Source organism: Candoia aspera, chromosome 6, assembly GCF_035149785.1.
Source record: "Candoia aspera isolate rCanAsp1 chromosome 6, rCanAsp1.hap2, whole genome shotgun sequence".
Lineage (NCBI taxonomy): Eukaryota > Metazoa > Chordata > Lepidosauria > Squamata > Boidae > Candoia > Candoia aspera.
The window spans coordinates 29,807,753-29,825,624 of record NC_086158.1 but is presented as its reverse complement, the minus strand read 5'-3'; the positions used below and the strand labels follow the sequence as shown (position 1 = coordinate 29,825,624).

The window sequence follows — 17,872 nt, the reverse complement described above, 5'->3', positions numbered from 1 at the left end:
TAGAAACTATTGTTTCACGTGAATTAATAAATCTCAGCCCTGTTGAGTTGTACAAACAATAACAAGATCTCTGAAAATACTATAGAATTACTACATAGAATACAATAGACATATATCATTGTGACATACAGTCCTGAATATTCACTACTAAGAAAACAAAAGAATCAACTTATTAGGGAACAGTGCTTTCCGTTTTATAGCTTTATAAATATCTAAAAATTACATTCCACTAAACTCTATCATGACCAGCTTGATTCACACATGCATGTTAATCACCTCTCAGCAAGAAAGACTGAATCCATATGGCATGTGTGATTAAGTCTTTACTAGATTTAAAGACAGAATTTTCAAATGATTTGTCATCACATCAACTGAGACTAATTATGAACTGAAGAAAAAATGCACTGTCCATATGCAATATATGTATTTTACCTTGACTTAACAATAGCAGTGCCCCCAGTTGTCATCAAGGTGGAAGCTGATTTAACAGAATTTAACACCCCTTCCTGATTCAACCAATACATTCCTGTAGATATATTTAAAAGAAATCACAGACTCAATTACAATCTAACATGTATGCAAGTTATGGAATATAAATACAAAACCAGATTATTTTTCTGTTCAGAATCATATTGTTCAGATTCTCCTCCTTGATTCACCAATCTATAGGTCTGAAATACTGGGGAAAAAAACCCAATTCTCAGCTTTATGTTACAGTTAAGAAGCATGTTCTGTGAATCTTGGAAGCTGGATTTATGGTACCCATGCCTTTTCCAAATGCAAAATATGTATGCCATTAGCTGCACTATGGGAAAGAATTGTACCATATTTCCCATTTTGTTGTTGTTTATTCGTTTAGTCGCTTCCGACTCTTCGTGACTTCATGGACCAGCCCACGCCAGAGCTTCCTGTCCGTCGTCAACACCCCCAGCTTCCTCAGGGACGAGTCCGTCACCTCTAGAATATCATCCATCCACCTTGCCCTTGGTCGGCCCCTCTTCCTTTTGCCTTCCACTCTCCCTAGCATCAGCATCTTCTCCAGGGTGTCCTGTCTTCTCATTATGTGGCCAAAGTATTTCAGTTTGGCCTTTAATATCATTCCCTCAAGTGAAAACTCTGGCTTTATTTCCTGGAGGATGGACTGGTTTGATCTTCTTGCAGTCCAAGGCACTCTCAGAATTTTCCTCCAACACCACAGTTCAAAAGCAATATTTCCCATAGAAAGCCTAAAACACACAATATGAATTCAATTTTTCTAATTTGTGTAATTATGATTCCATAAATGAGACTCTCCTGTAATATTTCATGTATTTTATTTCCTGTAATATTTCACATTAACTAAATAGCTATTGTCATTTTACAGTCTATTCCTCAGCAGAGTTAGCACCATTCTTTCTTTATCAACTGAGGAAACTGGAATACTCGCATCTCACTAACAGGAATATACTGAATTGACTTTATGCACACTTTCCTTGCTATCTTCCTTGAGCAGTGTGCTTTAGTGAATAAGATACGGAACTGGCAAGTTTTATTCTATTATACCTCATCAATTACTGAAACCAGCCAAAAGTATACTTTTAATTAAACATAGGAATGGTAGAAAAAATAACTGCATAACTCGTAAAATCTCACAAAGATTAAGATTTATCTGCTTGTATTTAGATATAAGGATAACTGAACTACTACAGTTGGATATCATGTTGCATAAACACAGAATTTTATTTCAATATGGTGTTCCAGAATCTGAAAAAACAGAGAAATTTTATTATTTATTTATTTATTTATTTATTTATTATTCAAATTTAGCCACCGCCCATCTCCCCCAAAAGAGGGACTCTGGGCGGTTTACAATAAAATCAGGCTCTAAATATAAACATTAAAATCTCATAAAAACAATTATTATAAAATACAGTAAATAAATATAGAATCCAAGAAGGTATAAAATCCAGGCTGGTGGGAGGGGCTCTATCTAGGGTGCAAGCCACCCCAAAGAATGGTTATTCACTTTCCTGCCCCAGGCGAGATGGCAGAACCAGGTCTTCAGGGCCTTTCAGAAGGTCAGGAGTGAGGGGGCCTCCCTCACCTCCAGGGGCAAGATATTCCATAGGGCGGGGGCCACTACAGAGAAGGCCCATTTCCTGGATCCCGCCAGATGAAATTCTCTTACGGACAGGGTCTGCAACATGCCCTCTCTGGATGATCGGGTGGGGCGGGCCGATGTAATGGGGATGAGACCGTCCCTCAGGTAACCTGGCCCCATGCCATGTAGGGCTTTAAAGGTGATAACCAACACCTTGAATTGGACCCGGAAGCAAACTAACATAAAGGTGGAGTATGAATGGAGAGAAATATGCCTACTGAAAAATATGCCTCTTTCTCTTATTCACATGCCATACCCTTTTTATATCACTTTCAGGATGGTCAGAATCAAACAACTTTTTCATATACCCTCTTTTATTTGTTAAATATGTCTGTATCTATATATTTAACAGCAAGCGTGTTTTTTAGCTTAACTTTTTAATGACGTGATGTGTACCAAGTTTCTATTGAGCAGGCATGGTAAAAATGTGTCTGTTTCAGTTACAAGGTTCTTACCAGATAGACTTTTTGCAATAAGTATTATCTGCTATACCTAGTTTCCTGATTCTTTCCACAGTTGGTATCTTAGATTCCAAAACTAATCATCATACAGGTTTTTGAGTAAAGAATTGCAGCAAACTTTCTGACAAGCTGCATAGATTTTTCACAGAACTGCTAAAATATGCAGATAGATCCCTTTTCCTAATTAGCAGGATGACAGGAAGAATTACTGATGAGACCATTTGGAATAGCAGCCAATTTAAATATCACCATTTATGAGTTCTAAATCTCCAATTTCAGAAAATCCAAAGTACCAATTAGTTGTATAATCTGCCAGCTTTTATAAATCACTCAATCCTTCCATCCTCACGCAACCAGACATCATTAGAAATATTTCACAAACATGAGGCTTTGTATTTAATCTGCAAATGCAAAAAACAATTACCTTACCTGTGACATAATTTTCTAAAGCTTTTGGCACTAGTGATTTAGCACTTTTTAAGTCTTCTGATGAGCACTTGCCTGCCTCTAGGCCAAATGACATTCCCATTCATTTCAATACTTCAGTGTCATCATGGATTTCAAAAGCATCATAAAAATTGAAAAGATATTCATATCTGTAAGAGAGAAAAAGTAGCAGAGGTTACTTCCTACAGAAGCCTAACTGCATTTTCTAAATTATACGTTAACAGGTGTTCAAATACAATTACATTCACTTGATTACTTCATAACTCAAAGATATATTTAAAACATAACTAGGTTCAGCAAAAGCTATGCATGCATTTGTGCAACTGCCATCTCAGCAGGTTCAAATGCTAGTTTCCAATTAAAACACATTTTTCATACAAGGCAATAGGAGTTTATAAGCTTTTCTCCTTCATTAAACAAGTTTGAAATTGAGCAAAAAAAAAAAATCTTACTTAGGCCAGAACTTTTTCTTGAACTAAATCCAAGGGATTTAAATGTCAGCAGAAAAATACAGTATATTCCCTCTTCCTTTCAGCTTCATGATGAAAATAGCATTTAGGATAGCATTTAACTGCTTTAAGAAAATCCGTTCTTGAAAAAATATTTTTATTAGCTCCATTATTAAAATATTATTACACTATAAAGCATTACTACATTTTCAGTATAATTGAAGATGACCATGCTCTAGCTTTTCTAGTTTTCTTCTGCTTTTAGATTTAATTTGATGCAGAGTCAGTTTGAGTAACAAATGCTAATGTTACCAAATTATTTTCATTCAAAGAAGAAAAATGATGGGGCAAAATAATCACAATAAAGCACCTGCCCTCAAGATAATTGAGATGGATTCTACAAGTAGTAAATCCTAAACAGAGGATGCAATTCCATTAGGGGAAAACTACACATATTCTTTTGCAGAGAGATTACAAAAACTTCTTTGAGGGGAAACAAATCACACCAACATAATCTACAGCCAAGCTTCCAATTAATGACTAGGACATGTTGTCTGTAGCTTAATATTAGTTTTTTCAAAAACAACCTGGTACCTAAAACAGCCCATAACATTGGGCTGATCTCAGCACTTAAAATCTTATTGGTGCCTGATCGTAGTAGCCAAAATACCATTCTCCAATAAAGAGCCCTGCAGCCCTTTGGAAGAGTAGGGATACTTATTCACATTAGGCTGGAATGTATTTGGGGCAAAGGAAATTTCTCATCAACCCCCAAAACACACTAGCCAAACATACAAGAGTAACTCCAGCCTTCTAGGTTGCTGGAGAAGGACCAACCCTCTGCCAAATTGAGAGGCACTCAATAGCAGCAAAAATTTCTTGCTGCTTTTGAGTTCCTTCAAATCTTCACTTGATTTTAGAAAAGAGGTAAGATCATTTGCTTACCTTCTAATGGACTAGAACATACCAGAAGTCGAGGAAAGAAACTATTTTCTCCTGAATATACTCAGCACAAAGTAGTTTTCTGTTCAACTCTCCCCATAGTTTTCAAAATAAAATTATAGTGGAAGATGCAAATGAGGAGGAGTTCAATTGTATCAGTAGATTGTTTTAGAAGATGTATTATTCTAGTCAGCTATGAATACTAAATTGTAGATGACATTATGCAGATGTAGTCCGTGATATCTAAAATGGAAAATTCTACAACCTTAAATTCAAATTTTTTATTATCTTCCAATAGAAACTATTGTTTCACGTGAATTAATAAATCTCAGCCCTGTTGAGTTGTACAAACAATAACAAGATCTCTGAAAATACTATAGAATTACTACATAGAATACAATAGACATATATCATTGTGACATGCAGTTTAGTCATAGCAAAACTTTCATGCTTTATATTCAATACAGTCATTAATATTTGTGGTATTTTATATCTGCTTAGCATATTTCAGTGCACTAGAAATGCAAAAAAGTTAATTAAAACCCATCATATATCCATAGAAACCTAAATGCTTCCAAACTGATAAATGAATTGACTCAAAAGATATAGTTTATTTTATTTTATTTATCAAATAATTTGTCACCAATATAGCAATCAACATCACAGCTTTAATTGACAATTAAATATATGGCAGAGTAAATTCAGGCATCTGTTGCACTGACCAAGGATTTCAATCATCTAGTATTATATGTGGATTCATTTAAAAGCCAGTAGAAACTAAATTGTCAACTAATTAAATAACATCTTGGGAAGGCTTGTTAAGTGCCTCTCTGTTAAGAGAGTATGTCTTTGAAGAGAGAGAAAAAGATGTGGATGACAGGCCTTCTCTGTGATGGCATTCACAGTTTGGAACTCTAAAGAGGTCCATAAAACTTCCTCCCTCATGGTTTTAAGATAATATTTAGTTTTGTTTCACCATACTTTCAACCATAGCTAAGTTTTATACTGTAGACATGCATGTTGATGTATTATTGCTGATTATTACTGTTGCTTTTTTGTATATAATTTTGATTTATTTTATTATTTTCATTTATGCTATTTATAATGTTAACTTGCATCCTGCCCAAAGTCTTTTGAGATGGGTGGGCTATAAAACTAGCACAATAAATAAAATAAAGTTACAATAGGTGAACACACATTTCAATTTGTAGATAGACTTTTATTCTCCAAATCAGAGATTTTACAGATACCAATAGTCTTAGTTTAACTGGAGGGTAGCTTGCTAGGGTAACTTTTAGAGTAAAACATTTCAATTAGCAATAGGGTTAGGGTTAGAGTTAGGCTCTCATTCTTGGTTCAGTTTGCAGTAAGCTCTTGGATTCATTTTTTATGTTAGGATTAGCTTTGAGGAGAGTTTTTGTGGTTAGTGGTATTCACAGATCTTGATTATGTGGGGATTGCCTGCCAGAGTAAATTTCAGAATTAAAAAAAAATTGGCATTAGTTGAAGGTTGGATTAAGCTTCCTTGAAGTCTGTGGTTCAGTTTGGTGTGGACCTTTCATAGTTGGTGTTAGTCTTAGATTCAAATTACTTGGGATTGTTTGCCAGGGTGACTTTTAAGGTTTTTTTTTTTCCTATTGTCATAAGAATGAAGATACTGTTAAGTTTAACCTTTCTTGAGGTCTGTGGTTCAATTTGGTGTGAGGATTAGGTTAATAAGAAACCAATAAAGGCTTTTGATGGGTCTCTCTTGATATATCCCCATCTCTTCTTTTCATCAATTCTTGCATTAGTTGGGTGTTTAGAAGTATGATCAGTTATATTGCTGGTGTTGACCTTTCAGGAACACCCTATTACTTGAAAAATATTATTATAATTCATGCTCCCTTGCATTCCGCTCAATAATATGATAAATTCTATTCATTTTTCCTTTTTAAAATAGTCACATTTAGGGCTTTTTTCCACTCTCTGGAAATAACTCCCCCTTGAGATGTGGCTGTAGCTCAATTACTGGAAGTTTTAAAACTCACTTAAAATACTTATTTTTACAGGACTTTCATGATGCTCAAAAAGCCTTCTTGCTCCTTATTCATTCTAGTTTTATATTAAAGTTGGATGAGAACTAGGAATTGTTCATCTTATTATACTGTACTAGAAAACCTGTGATACACTGGGTCATCATTTCAGAGATATTTCCTTCCCTAAACAGAGAAACAGAATGACCATAGGCAGGCAAAAAAGTAGTGGGAGCGGGAGTGACTTCTGACTTCCTGCTGGCTTCCCCATTAAGTTTCCTTGTGGGAAGCTGGCAGGGAGAGTCAGAAATCTCCCTCCCTCCTTCTTCCTTCCTCCCTTGGGAGGGGTGCATGAGAGGTGCCACACAGGTTGGGGAGGGTGTGCAGGGGTGCACAAAAGGTGCCATGTGGGTCGGGGAGGGTGCGCAGGGGTGTGGTGCAGGTCAGAAAGTGTGCATGGGGGTGAGCGAGAAATGCAGGTCAGGGAGAGCACGCAGGGGCATGGGGCAGGACAGGAAGGGTGCGTGGGGATGCTCGAGAGGTGCCTTGTGAGTCAGCAATGGAAGGTTACAGACAGACAAAGAGACACAAGTTTTAGTAGTATATAGATTAGGAAATGTCTTACACTGATTATTATATTGTTTTTTTGTAATATTGGATTAATTTGCATATAATTTTGATTTAACTGTACTGCACTTAGCTGTAATTCTATACACTAAATAAAACTATTATTACTACTACCACTAAAAGAAATAAATGGAATTATTTAAAGCTTAAATCATAATACAACATACTCACTTTGCTGAACATCTATAGCTAAAATTGAATATGTATGGTAATGGCTTTTAGCTATATCTTACTTCAACGCATCAATCCTCCTTGCAGCACAAAAATCTAAGGAACTTGCAGTTTAAACATATCCTATAAGATTAATCTAGTAGTAAATGTAAAGCTCATGTTTGGTACAATTCTTCAGAAAGAGCTCCCATCTCACACTCACTTGTCAGAGGAAATTCTGCAATCTATAATAGTTTGTTTCTGTGTCTTTATTGCTAGAAGAGGCAGTGCTAGTGTGGAATTCACAGATGCTGAGCTCTGAGTCTTGTTCATTCTGTTGGTTTTTGAAAGCAATTTGCTGTAGAAAGAAATGAAAACAGTTGAATTAGACAGAAATTGACTCTGCCTTTCAAATGTTTGTACACCATGCTGAGCCATACAATTAACTTAGTGGCAAACATCTTTATGACCCTACTAGCCCTGCTTGAAAATGACTAATGGGTTATCAGTGGTTTAGCTGTCCAAGTTTAATAGGACACATGAACATGGAATTCTTGCTTCACCTATCTGGAAAAAGCCTGAGTGTCTAGCCACTGAAACACAAAAAACAAATCATGGCTTCGATATTCACATTTTTCAGGGAGAGAAAGCCCTGCATTCACAGATTATACTAATTTGGCTAGTGTATACTCACTTGTATGCAGGTAAAGGAGAGCCAGTTTGGTTTAGTGGTTAATGTGCTGGGCTAGAAACCAGGAGACTGTGAGTTCCAGTCCCGCCTTAGGCATGAAAGCCGGCTGGGTGAGCTCGGGCCAGTCACTCTCTCCCAGCCCAACTCACCTCACAGGGTTGCTGTTGTGGGGAAAACAGGAGGAGGAAGGAGCATTAGGTAAGTTTGCTGCCTTGAGTTATTTATAAAAATAATAAAGGCGGGATAGAAAATATAATAAAATATAAAGGTAACAATGGAGTGTTTGTTTTTAACCACCTTTATGGCTTTAGGGCAGGGGTTCTCAAACTGTGAGTTGTGCACAGTTGGATTATTGCCAGTACTGTACTTACTCCTGCTGACAGGCAGTCAGCATTTTCTACAATTGCCGCTGTAAAGAGCCCACATCAATCCAAAGTAAGTGTGCAACAAACCATGAAAGTGGCTCTCTCAAATAAAAACCTAAATTTCAGGAATTACACAAAACTAGGTAGACTTGGCTTCCCAGTAAAAATATGCTTTAAATTTCATTGTTTTATTCTTTATTTCCAGTGAAAGATCTTATTTTATAAAATTGCAAGGTAGTATCATTATATTGTCATGGTCACTCATGCCTTGGTCACCTCCTGACTGGATTATTGCAACACACTGTACATGGGTCTTCCCTTGAAAACCATCCGGAAGCTTCAATTAGTCCAGAATGCAGCAGCGTGCACACACATGTAGTTATAGGTGCATCTCCCTGCCCAACAAACTCCTTCTTTTAAATCTTGTCATCTTATGGGACCTAAGAAGTGTGCTTTTTCTGGGGTTGCCCCTGCTCTCTGGAACAATCTCCCATTATACCAGAGGTCTCAACTCTTCTCACCTTTAGGAAAGCCATTAAGACCTGGCTCTTCCTCCAGGCATTAGGGGCCAGCTGAGTGGGAGTCCCTCCTGCAGTTTGTTTTGTTCTGTGCTTGATTGCCATTTTATATTTGGTTTTTATATATTGTATTGTTTATTGTTATGTGGGTTTTTTTCTTTGATTTATTGTTTGTTTTTATGATTCACGCTGATTGAGTTGGGTAGAGTTATAAATCTTATAAATAATAAGTAACTATTTGACATAGAGGTTAAAAGTTAATCATTAAATGTGATGTATTTATTTCTTGCCCAACCTTAACCCCAGTGAAATTATTTGGCGGGGGGCATTATCCATACAAATTCTTCCTTTTGGGAGTCTGCAAATTTTGAGGAACTTCAGCTTAGGGTTAGGAGTACAGGCATGCATTATTTAGATCCAAAGAGGGCAAAGGGGTGCTTCAGATCTGGCACAGATACCCTTGCTGTTCCTCTTGTCAGATCCTTACAGGAGCTGTACCTTTTTTTCCAGGCTCACATAGTGCCTCCTGTATTTTCCTTCTGTATTTTCCTGAGTAGTGCAACTCCCATGCAAGTCCAGAGAAAGATACAATGCCTTCAAGGTGCTGCCAAAAGGTACAGCAAGGGAGCCCATGCCTGTCTGAAGTGTCTGCCAATTCAGTTCTGCATTCCGTCTACCTGCAATTCATGATGAATTGGCCCAATGCCAATTATTATCAAGTGCTGAGGAAATAACTGAGTTATTCAAGTTGAAGTTGCAATATCACAGCAATAGTATGTTTGCAGGTATTAAATGTTGAGTAATTAGATGTAAGTTAATTTAGAAAATGTTACCTAGGGCAATAATAAATAGGCATAGTATGAGTCCTGTGATTCATTCTATTTTATGGTAATACAGCTGGAGTTTGATTGTATTTACAAAGAGAATTACCAAAACAGCACCATGCTCTGTTGTGATATACTAAATCACAATAACATTTGATCTCCTTTCCATTAAATGTAACAAAGACACCTGAACAAATTAATACTGTTCAACACAACCCATTTAGACCTAAGTGACATCTTAATTTTTGGAAATTTTACCTGCAACAAAAGTTCTTGCACCTGAGTTCTCTTTTGTTTTATTCATTCCAGAAGTTGTTGCTTCTCTGTCTTCAGAACAAAAATGAAATTAAATGAACAAAAGAATAGACATTATGGCTGAATAAACCATTTAAACTGGTGCAGGCTTTCCTTCAGTGGCAATTACCCCAAGTATCTTTGCATGCACATATGATTTGAAGAATTAGAAAAGCTTTGGAAGTGCCTCTAGAAACTTTCAAAAGATGCAGCCATGTTAATGTCCAAGCAGTAGGTTTGCTCACTTTGAAAGCACCCTTCCAAACTGTTAACTGATGTGAATCTTCCTTAAAGGAAGTCCAATGCGTCTTTGTAACATCCCCTTCCTGTGCAATGCTATGGAATGATATGTTGCTTCTGATTACAGTGTTTTCTTATGGTGTCAAGTAATTTTTTTTGTTGTTTGTGCTATTGCAGATGTGGCAGGGTGAATACAGGATCTTGAATATCTGTGCTCTTCAACCAAACTAATGAGGCACCACTCCATGAAAATCCCATAGTTAAAAAATGCTCACATGTCAAGTTTTTGCACTATGCACTTAGACTGTTACTTTAGGCTTTATTATTAGCATTTTAATAAATGTGATATTAGCATTTTAGCATGGCAGTCTATGCCACCTTATGAAGATCAGGAAACTGTGTTTTTTCTTTGAGCCAAAGCCTTTTCCTTTTATGTGCATAAACTAGCCCTTTCAGGGACTGTCAATCAAACAATAGGGTTGTATTCTGAAGTCCTTGATTAAAGTTGCAATGTTAAAGAAACAAACCTGGGTAGGAAAGGAGGAGATGCAACATATTTTGAGGGTGTTTGTCTTTTCTCACGTCTTGTTTGATTAGTTGCTTTCTGATGCATCATATATATCAAATGTATGTATCATTTGTTTCTGTACCCTAGACAAGACAAATGCCTGAAATTACAGAATTATCTTCTGATGAATCCTAATTTATTCCTAAGTTTTTAGAAGCTGTCTATTATTGTATAAATAGGACAAATTATTAGGATTAAAATTAGCTGAAATTACATACAGAAGGCCAAAAAGACCTGAACGTGTTTCACACATCTATAGAGATCATTATCAATGGTTATTAACAATTTTTAAGAGAAAGCTATTTTGCTTCTGGATATTAGAAAAGAGTCTAAGAATTGTGTTAATTTTTATTTTATTTCCCACCTATTTCTAGCAAATGCTGGCTTTGGCATATACATTTTTTTAAATCCGTTCAATTGTGTCCGATTCTCAGAGACTGCCTGGATAAGGCATTATGCATAGAAAAAGAGATAAAAGAAGGAAACGCAAACACAGTGGGAACAAAATGGCCTGTATCATAAAAACATGCAGAAAATAAAATCATTCTTTATATGCAATGTCTTATAAAATCTGCTACATCCTACCATAAATTATTCAAAATCTTCACTTAACTCTGATCAGCTAATTTCAGGGCCCAAAGACTGTTTGGTAGCCAAAGAAGTCTATCAAACTGGGATACAAATGGTCAGCATTTTATGAAAAACAGCTGGGAAACTTGGTCTTCTACTGAAATATAGTAAATATTTGTTCAGGACACATTCAAAGCAAATTTGGGATACTTATGTTCATGGTCCTCCTCTACTCTGGGCTCCTTTGTTTATAAAGAACAAAATGGTTGATACAAAAGGACAGAAAGGAGACTTAAAAAAAATAATTTTGCAGACAATCCTATTCTCCTTGGTTTAAACTTTGTCTGGGAAAAACTGAGTTAGCAAGAACCTCATGATCATTAAATAGGGAACTGGAAGATAAGTTGTGCCTTAATGTTCAATTTATATTTTATCACTTCTTTCCTTTTTGATCTTCTGGGTTCCCCTGATGGTGTTGTGATGTTGGAAGAAAACATGGCTAGAATAATTATTGATGAGCACAGATGAAGAAGAACAAGGCTACTTATCAGACTGACTCATGAGGCTCAGTCCTCTGCAGAGCAGAATTCTATGGGAGCACAGTTTACTCCAAAAATCTGTGGACATTGGTGTACAGTACAATTGACTGCTTTCTGTCCATAGCTTTTCTCCACTAATGTTGTGTGATACACTACTTAGCAATACTGGATTTACTGAAGAATGAATATATATTTGGAAAATAAAGATAAATGAAGAACCTTTTTACATTTTTTTTCAGAAAATGACAGCAGATAGCAGTAAAGATAAATCAGGGATTATCCAACAGATTCTGCCTGTCCTGTACAAGCATCTAGGGAGGGCCTGCAGAGGATTCTACCCCTATGAAATGTAAAAAGAGTATTGACCAACAGGCAGCTATTTTCTGTATGGGCCCCCACCCTTGTCTCCAGAGGTACACCTGGCCCCTACATTTTTTGCATCTTGAAGATCAATGAATACAATTTTTCCTGGGGACCTTTAGCAATATGTTTTAGGAGTGACAAATTTTATACTGTTTTATTATTAGAGATTGATAGCTGTATTTTATTCTTTTTTTTTTTTTGCTTTGTTTACCATCCTGAGTTTTGTGAGAGAGCAGCATCAAGATGTAGTAAATATTTATTTATTTATTTATTTGATTTCTATAGCTGCCCATCACAGGAAGTGACTCTGGGCAGCTTACAACAATAAAACTATTATAATTATATATGTGTGTCTAAGAGAGCAATTTTCTATTTCAGACTGATGAAATTATAAAAAAGAAAATGCATTTTCATAATACACTAAGCTTCCATGGAAGCTCAGAGTGTGTCAAGTGTCTACAGACAAATTTTTCTGCAATATCCCTAATATTAGCAGGAAACATCACTTTCTTCAATACAGACCTTATTTGAAACCAAGTGGACCTCAAAAGCAATATGGTATACAGGTACTCCTTGCTTAACCATTCATTTAGTGACAGGTCGGACTTATGACGATGCTGGAAAAACTGACTTACAAGAGGTCCTCACACTTACGACTGTCACAGCATCCCTGCGGTCACGTGATCACAATTTGGGCACTTGGCAACTGGTTTGCATTTATGACTGTCGCAGCATCCTGGGGTCACATGATCACCATTTTCAACCTTCCTGCCCGGCTTCTGGCAAGCAAAATCAGTGGGGAATACATGATTAACTTAACAATCACATGGTTCGCTTAATGCCTGCTGTGATTTGCTTAACAACTGCCACAAAAAAAAGTCATAAAATCGGGTCAGATTCACTTAATGACTGCTTCACTTAGCAATCAAAATTCCAGTCCCAATTGTGGTCGTTAAGCAAGGACTACCGGTATGGATTCTGCTGTTAAAATGTTTAATTGTACAGGATGAGCTTGTTTGAACAAACTATTAGTTCTACATTATGAGAACTGTAAATACAATAATGAAAACTGAAGCCATGATACATTTGCAATATTTCCAAAGATATAGACTAGAGTAACAGAATCCTTAAAGCCTGACAGTGATTTCCTTTCCTGCCTCCCACACCAAAGAGAGTTAAGGCTGAGCCATTTTAAGTTTCATTCTAGTGTTCTATTCCTGTGCCAGGCTTCAGTCATGTTTTGCTAACTGCAACAGCTTACCTTTTTCAAGGTTATCTCTATGATTCTCTCCAATGGCTAAATTTTTTTACAAACAGACATAAATTAATATTTCAACAACTCTTACATCAACTTTGGAAGATACTATCTATGTTCTGAAACAGTGATATAGAGGTATTTTAAAAGCCATTAGAAAACAATCATTTTGCATTTTTCTCTAATGATGAAAAGCCAAAACACAGTTGAGAATTCATTCCTTTTTAATTAATCCAGTCAAAAATAATTAATCCTGGAATCAGAGCACTGTGCAACCATGTTCAATTTGAGATTCTGAAACTCCTTCATTTAAGCACATTTCCTACCATTTATGTAAAAAACATGTATGTCAACAACACTTCATTAAAGTTTAGCAACTTTGTCAACATGCTTTTAAACTGAAAGTCTGTAAACCAATGTAGGCAATATGGTGCCCCTCGGATGTTTTGGATTAAAGCTCCCATAACCCAGTCAACAGCTACAATGGTGGAGGGCATCAGATTGTCTGATATAAATAAATTCAAATATAGGTAGTCCTTGCTTAATGACCACAACTGGGACTGATAACACTGTTGCTAAGCTCCATGGCTTCTAAGTGAAACATCACATGATCATAACTGGTTTACAGCCTCACTTCCCCTTTGGTCATTAAGCGAGTCACCACTGTTGTTAAGCGAAATATCACATGACTGCGACCTTCGATTTACTTCTGCCTTCTGTATTAACTCTGCTTATCACAAGCCAGTTGTGAAGCACACAAATGGTGACCATGTGACCACAGGATGCTGCAATGGTTGTAAATGCACACTAGCTGTGAAATGCCTGAATGATGATCACGTGACTGCGGGATGTGATGGTCATAAATGCGAGGATTGGTTGCAAAGCTATTTTTTTACACCATCATAACTTCAGTCATTAAACAAGGCAGTCAGCAAGTGAGGACTACCTGTATATAAACTTTTTACAGATGTGGAAATACTTTCACTCAAGCAAAGTATGCACAGTTATGTTGTTTAATCATAAGCATCAAAATGAGACAGATTTTTCTGAAGCCAAATTTAGCAGTAATTTGTACTCAGCTGAGATTACCATATGGTATGTTTAGTTTTTTAACAAGTATATAGATCAGTATTATCTGGAATACTAGGATAAAACCTTATGGTTTGACAAATTAAAACTGTTACAAATTCAGTCCTGCATTTGAGCACTGAAATTACATGCTGCCTCCTTAACATCCATATTATGTAATATAATGTAATATAATATAGGTATGATCTATAATCCCTCATGTTTGTTTGTTTGTTTATTGTATGGCATAGCAGTTTGGTGTTCATGCTGCTTTTTCTTGCTTGGAAATCCTTGTGAGGTCCAGCAGCCAGATGTGTAGACTATTTAGCTGTGACAAGTCACATTGCCTGGGGTGCACCACGAGGAGGCTAGTCTACATTGCACCGAGTTGGGCTGAGAGAGAGGGACTGGCCCAAGGTCACCCAGCTGGCTTTCATGCCTAAAATGGGACTAGAACTCCCAGTCTCCTGGTTTCTAGCCCAGAACCTTAACCACTAGACCAAACTGGCTCTCATCCCTCATGCTGTAATACTGAAACAGACTACAAACCTCATAAAGTGAATCATTTGTGCTAAATTTCATTTTAATAGAATAAATCACACTGTGTGATGACAGACATCCAACTCTAGCTTCCTTCTTTCATCTCCAATCTATTGTTACTGGCTGCAGGTATAAGCACTCTCATGTGATATTTATTTATATGTTTGGAACTGAACACTTTAAACAATACTGGTATTTTCTTTGCTGATGTCACAAATCACTTTGCTTGACTAGAAGGTAAATATGATTCAAAAATGCTAATATTGTTTTAATATTATTTTCTTATCTTAATGGCTATAGTTGATACAGAACGTCTTATTTCAATTTAATTTAAATTAAATTAAATCAGATTTTATTTAGACTGAGAAAGCTGTATTTTCCCTTGAACGCAGAACAGATGCTAGCTTCTATGCCTTTGCTTCTACTCTACTGCCATCTACTGTAAAGATAAAGAACACTGATTACAAGATGAATTCTTATAAAGAACTAGTTCAAAATACAGATCAAAACTATTCCTTGCTCTTCAAGGGATGTTCACTTGCAACAAAACTTAATAATTAGAACCTAATGCATATGTAACACTCCTAATCTCTAATTTATCTAGGTTTAAGGAGCCTAGAGCCTAAACAGTAAGGGGGTGTAATGTCATATTTCACAGCTCCTCTTTTGTCATGCAAAAGAGTCTCAGATAAAAAGGGCTTTTGTATGTGAGTACATTTGAATCAGTCCTGTCTCCAGGCAACAGGTCCCTTCATTCTTGGAAGTGCCATTGCTTTTTTCCTAGGGCTGAGATGGAGTGGTTGGTCCAAGGTTACCCAGTGACTTCATGCCTAAGGCAGGACAACTCATGGTTTCCTGATTTCTAGTCCAGTGCTTTTAACCATTTCACCAAACTGGATCTCAAAATTTGTTAGATGAGAACTATTTCCATGGGGTAGGATGAAGATGTAAATAGATTTCTATCTTATTGAGAATACATCTGTGGAAGTGAAGGAACCCTTAGTAGTGGGTGACTTGATTATTTAAAAAAAATGGGTTTGTGATAATGTATAGCTCACAATGAATTGCATGCTTGATGCAAAAGCAAGAAATGTCATGTTTTATCTAAAATGGCTGGTAGATAAAGCTGGACTGGAATCAGGTGTTTGGGCTATATTGGCATCAATTAATTTGGAAAATGCTGATTTGAATGCAGCATAATATAGATTATTAGGTAAGAATTGGAAACTAAGTATCTCCTAGATAACCTTTCCAGAAATATCATCCTTTTCAACCATATGGCCAATTATGCTATCAGGGATTATACTGTAGTTTTTGTTGCATGGATGAAATACAAGTAGTCCTTGTTTAATGCCTGCCTCATACAGCAACCATTCACAGTTACAACAGTGATGAAAAAGTAACTTTGTGACCATCCTCACATTTATGACCTTCGCTGGTCTGTAAAGCAAAGGAAAACTGAAGTAAAATCATAAGCACACTTGCAGTTTCACTTAGTGACCACTTCACTTAACGACTAAGTTGCCAGTCCTAACTGTGGTTGCTAAATGAGAACTACCTGTAAGGAAACCAGTGCTTAATTTATTTAAATAAATTTTATGAGTTTTTAAATTTTTAAAATTAATTTTTAAAATAATTTTATGAGTTGGGAAAGTATCTGGTTCAGAATTAATCTAAGACACGTAGGTAAAGGTAAAGGTTTCCCTTGACGTAAAGTCCAGTCGAATCCGACTCTAGGGGGCGGTGCTCATCTCCGTTTCTAAGCCATGGAGCCGGCGTTGTCATAGACACTTCCGGGTCATGTGGCCAGCATGACGACTCGGAACGCCGTTACCTTCCCGCCGAAGCGGTACCTATTGATCTACTCACATTGGCATGTTTTCGAACTGCTTGGTGTGCAGAAGCTGGGACGAGCAACGGGAGCTCACCCCGCCACGCGGTTTTGAACCGCCGACCTTCCGATCGGCAGCTCAGCGGTTTAACCCGCAGCGCCACCGCGTCCCTTCCTAAGACACATAGATGACCATATTTTTGATCATTTAAGGAGGAATTAGAAAGAAGCAAGCAGTGAGTATACAAGTAGGACACAACTTAGAAACATTTGGTGAGATACCATATATGCTATATGTTCCAATTCCAGAAATCTCCAACCCAAAATAAAGAGTGTTTGAGAGTTCTTGAAAAGAAATGAAAAAATACAGCTCTGCATTTCATCCTAAATGGTGTCCAGAATCACTGTGAAATGTATGCTTGAATTGACAGGAAATGGAGTCCAGACTGCTATGAAATTCAACATATATGTAAGTGAAAAATTGCCAAAGATGACTCATTTGATTTCAACAAGGACAGTTACAAAAGAGAACTGTTAAACAGAAACACAATTAAGATGTTAAGAACAGGAATATTAAACATTATTCCAACTTCTACAATATGATGTTAAACATATATAATACAGATCAGTAAAGGTACCCCAAAATCAAATAGTAACAAACATCATAGAACCATTTGGTTGCAAAAAAAGACAGATCAGGAGGTAATAATAATTATAAGACTTTGATAAGAATATCAGTAAAGAATTTTAAAAACTTATTTAAGGTAAATTGAAAGCAAGAAGACTGTTAAAGATTACCTTTGAATGGAAAGAATTAAATGCTCTAAAGTAGAATAAAAACATTGCAGAGAAGCATGATGAATTCTTTGCCTTAATTTCACTTCAGAAAATTGATTGAATAAATAATGTATAATCCACCTCAATCACCAAAACAACTGTAGGCAACATACATTAAAAACTAAGACAAATAAGAGG

At 36.5% G+C, this 17,872-nt stretch overlaps 1 protein-coding gene across 1 annotated transcript; it reads right to left on the bottom strand.

Moving 5' to 3' along the window:
* Positions 1 to 405: 405 nt before the first annotated feature.
* On the bottom strand, positions 406 to 15,108 carry TFDP2 (transcription factor Dp-2). Its single transcript, XM_063307778.1, is given in 6 exon segments — positions 406 to 538; positions 3,031 to 3,197; positions 7,455 to 7,556; positions 7,558 to 7,589; positions 9,888 to 9,956; positions 15,076 to 15,108. Coding segments are annotated over 6 exon segments (513 nt in total). The 3' UTR covers positions 406 to 428.
* Positions 15,109 to 17,872: the final 2,764 nt, after the last annotated feature.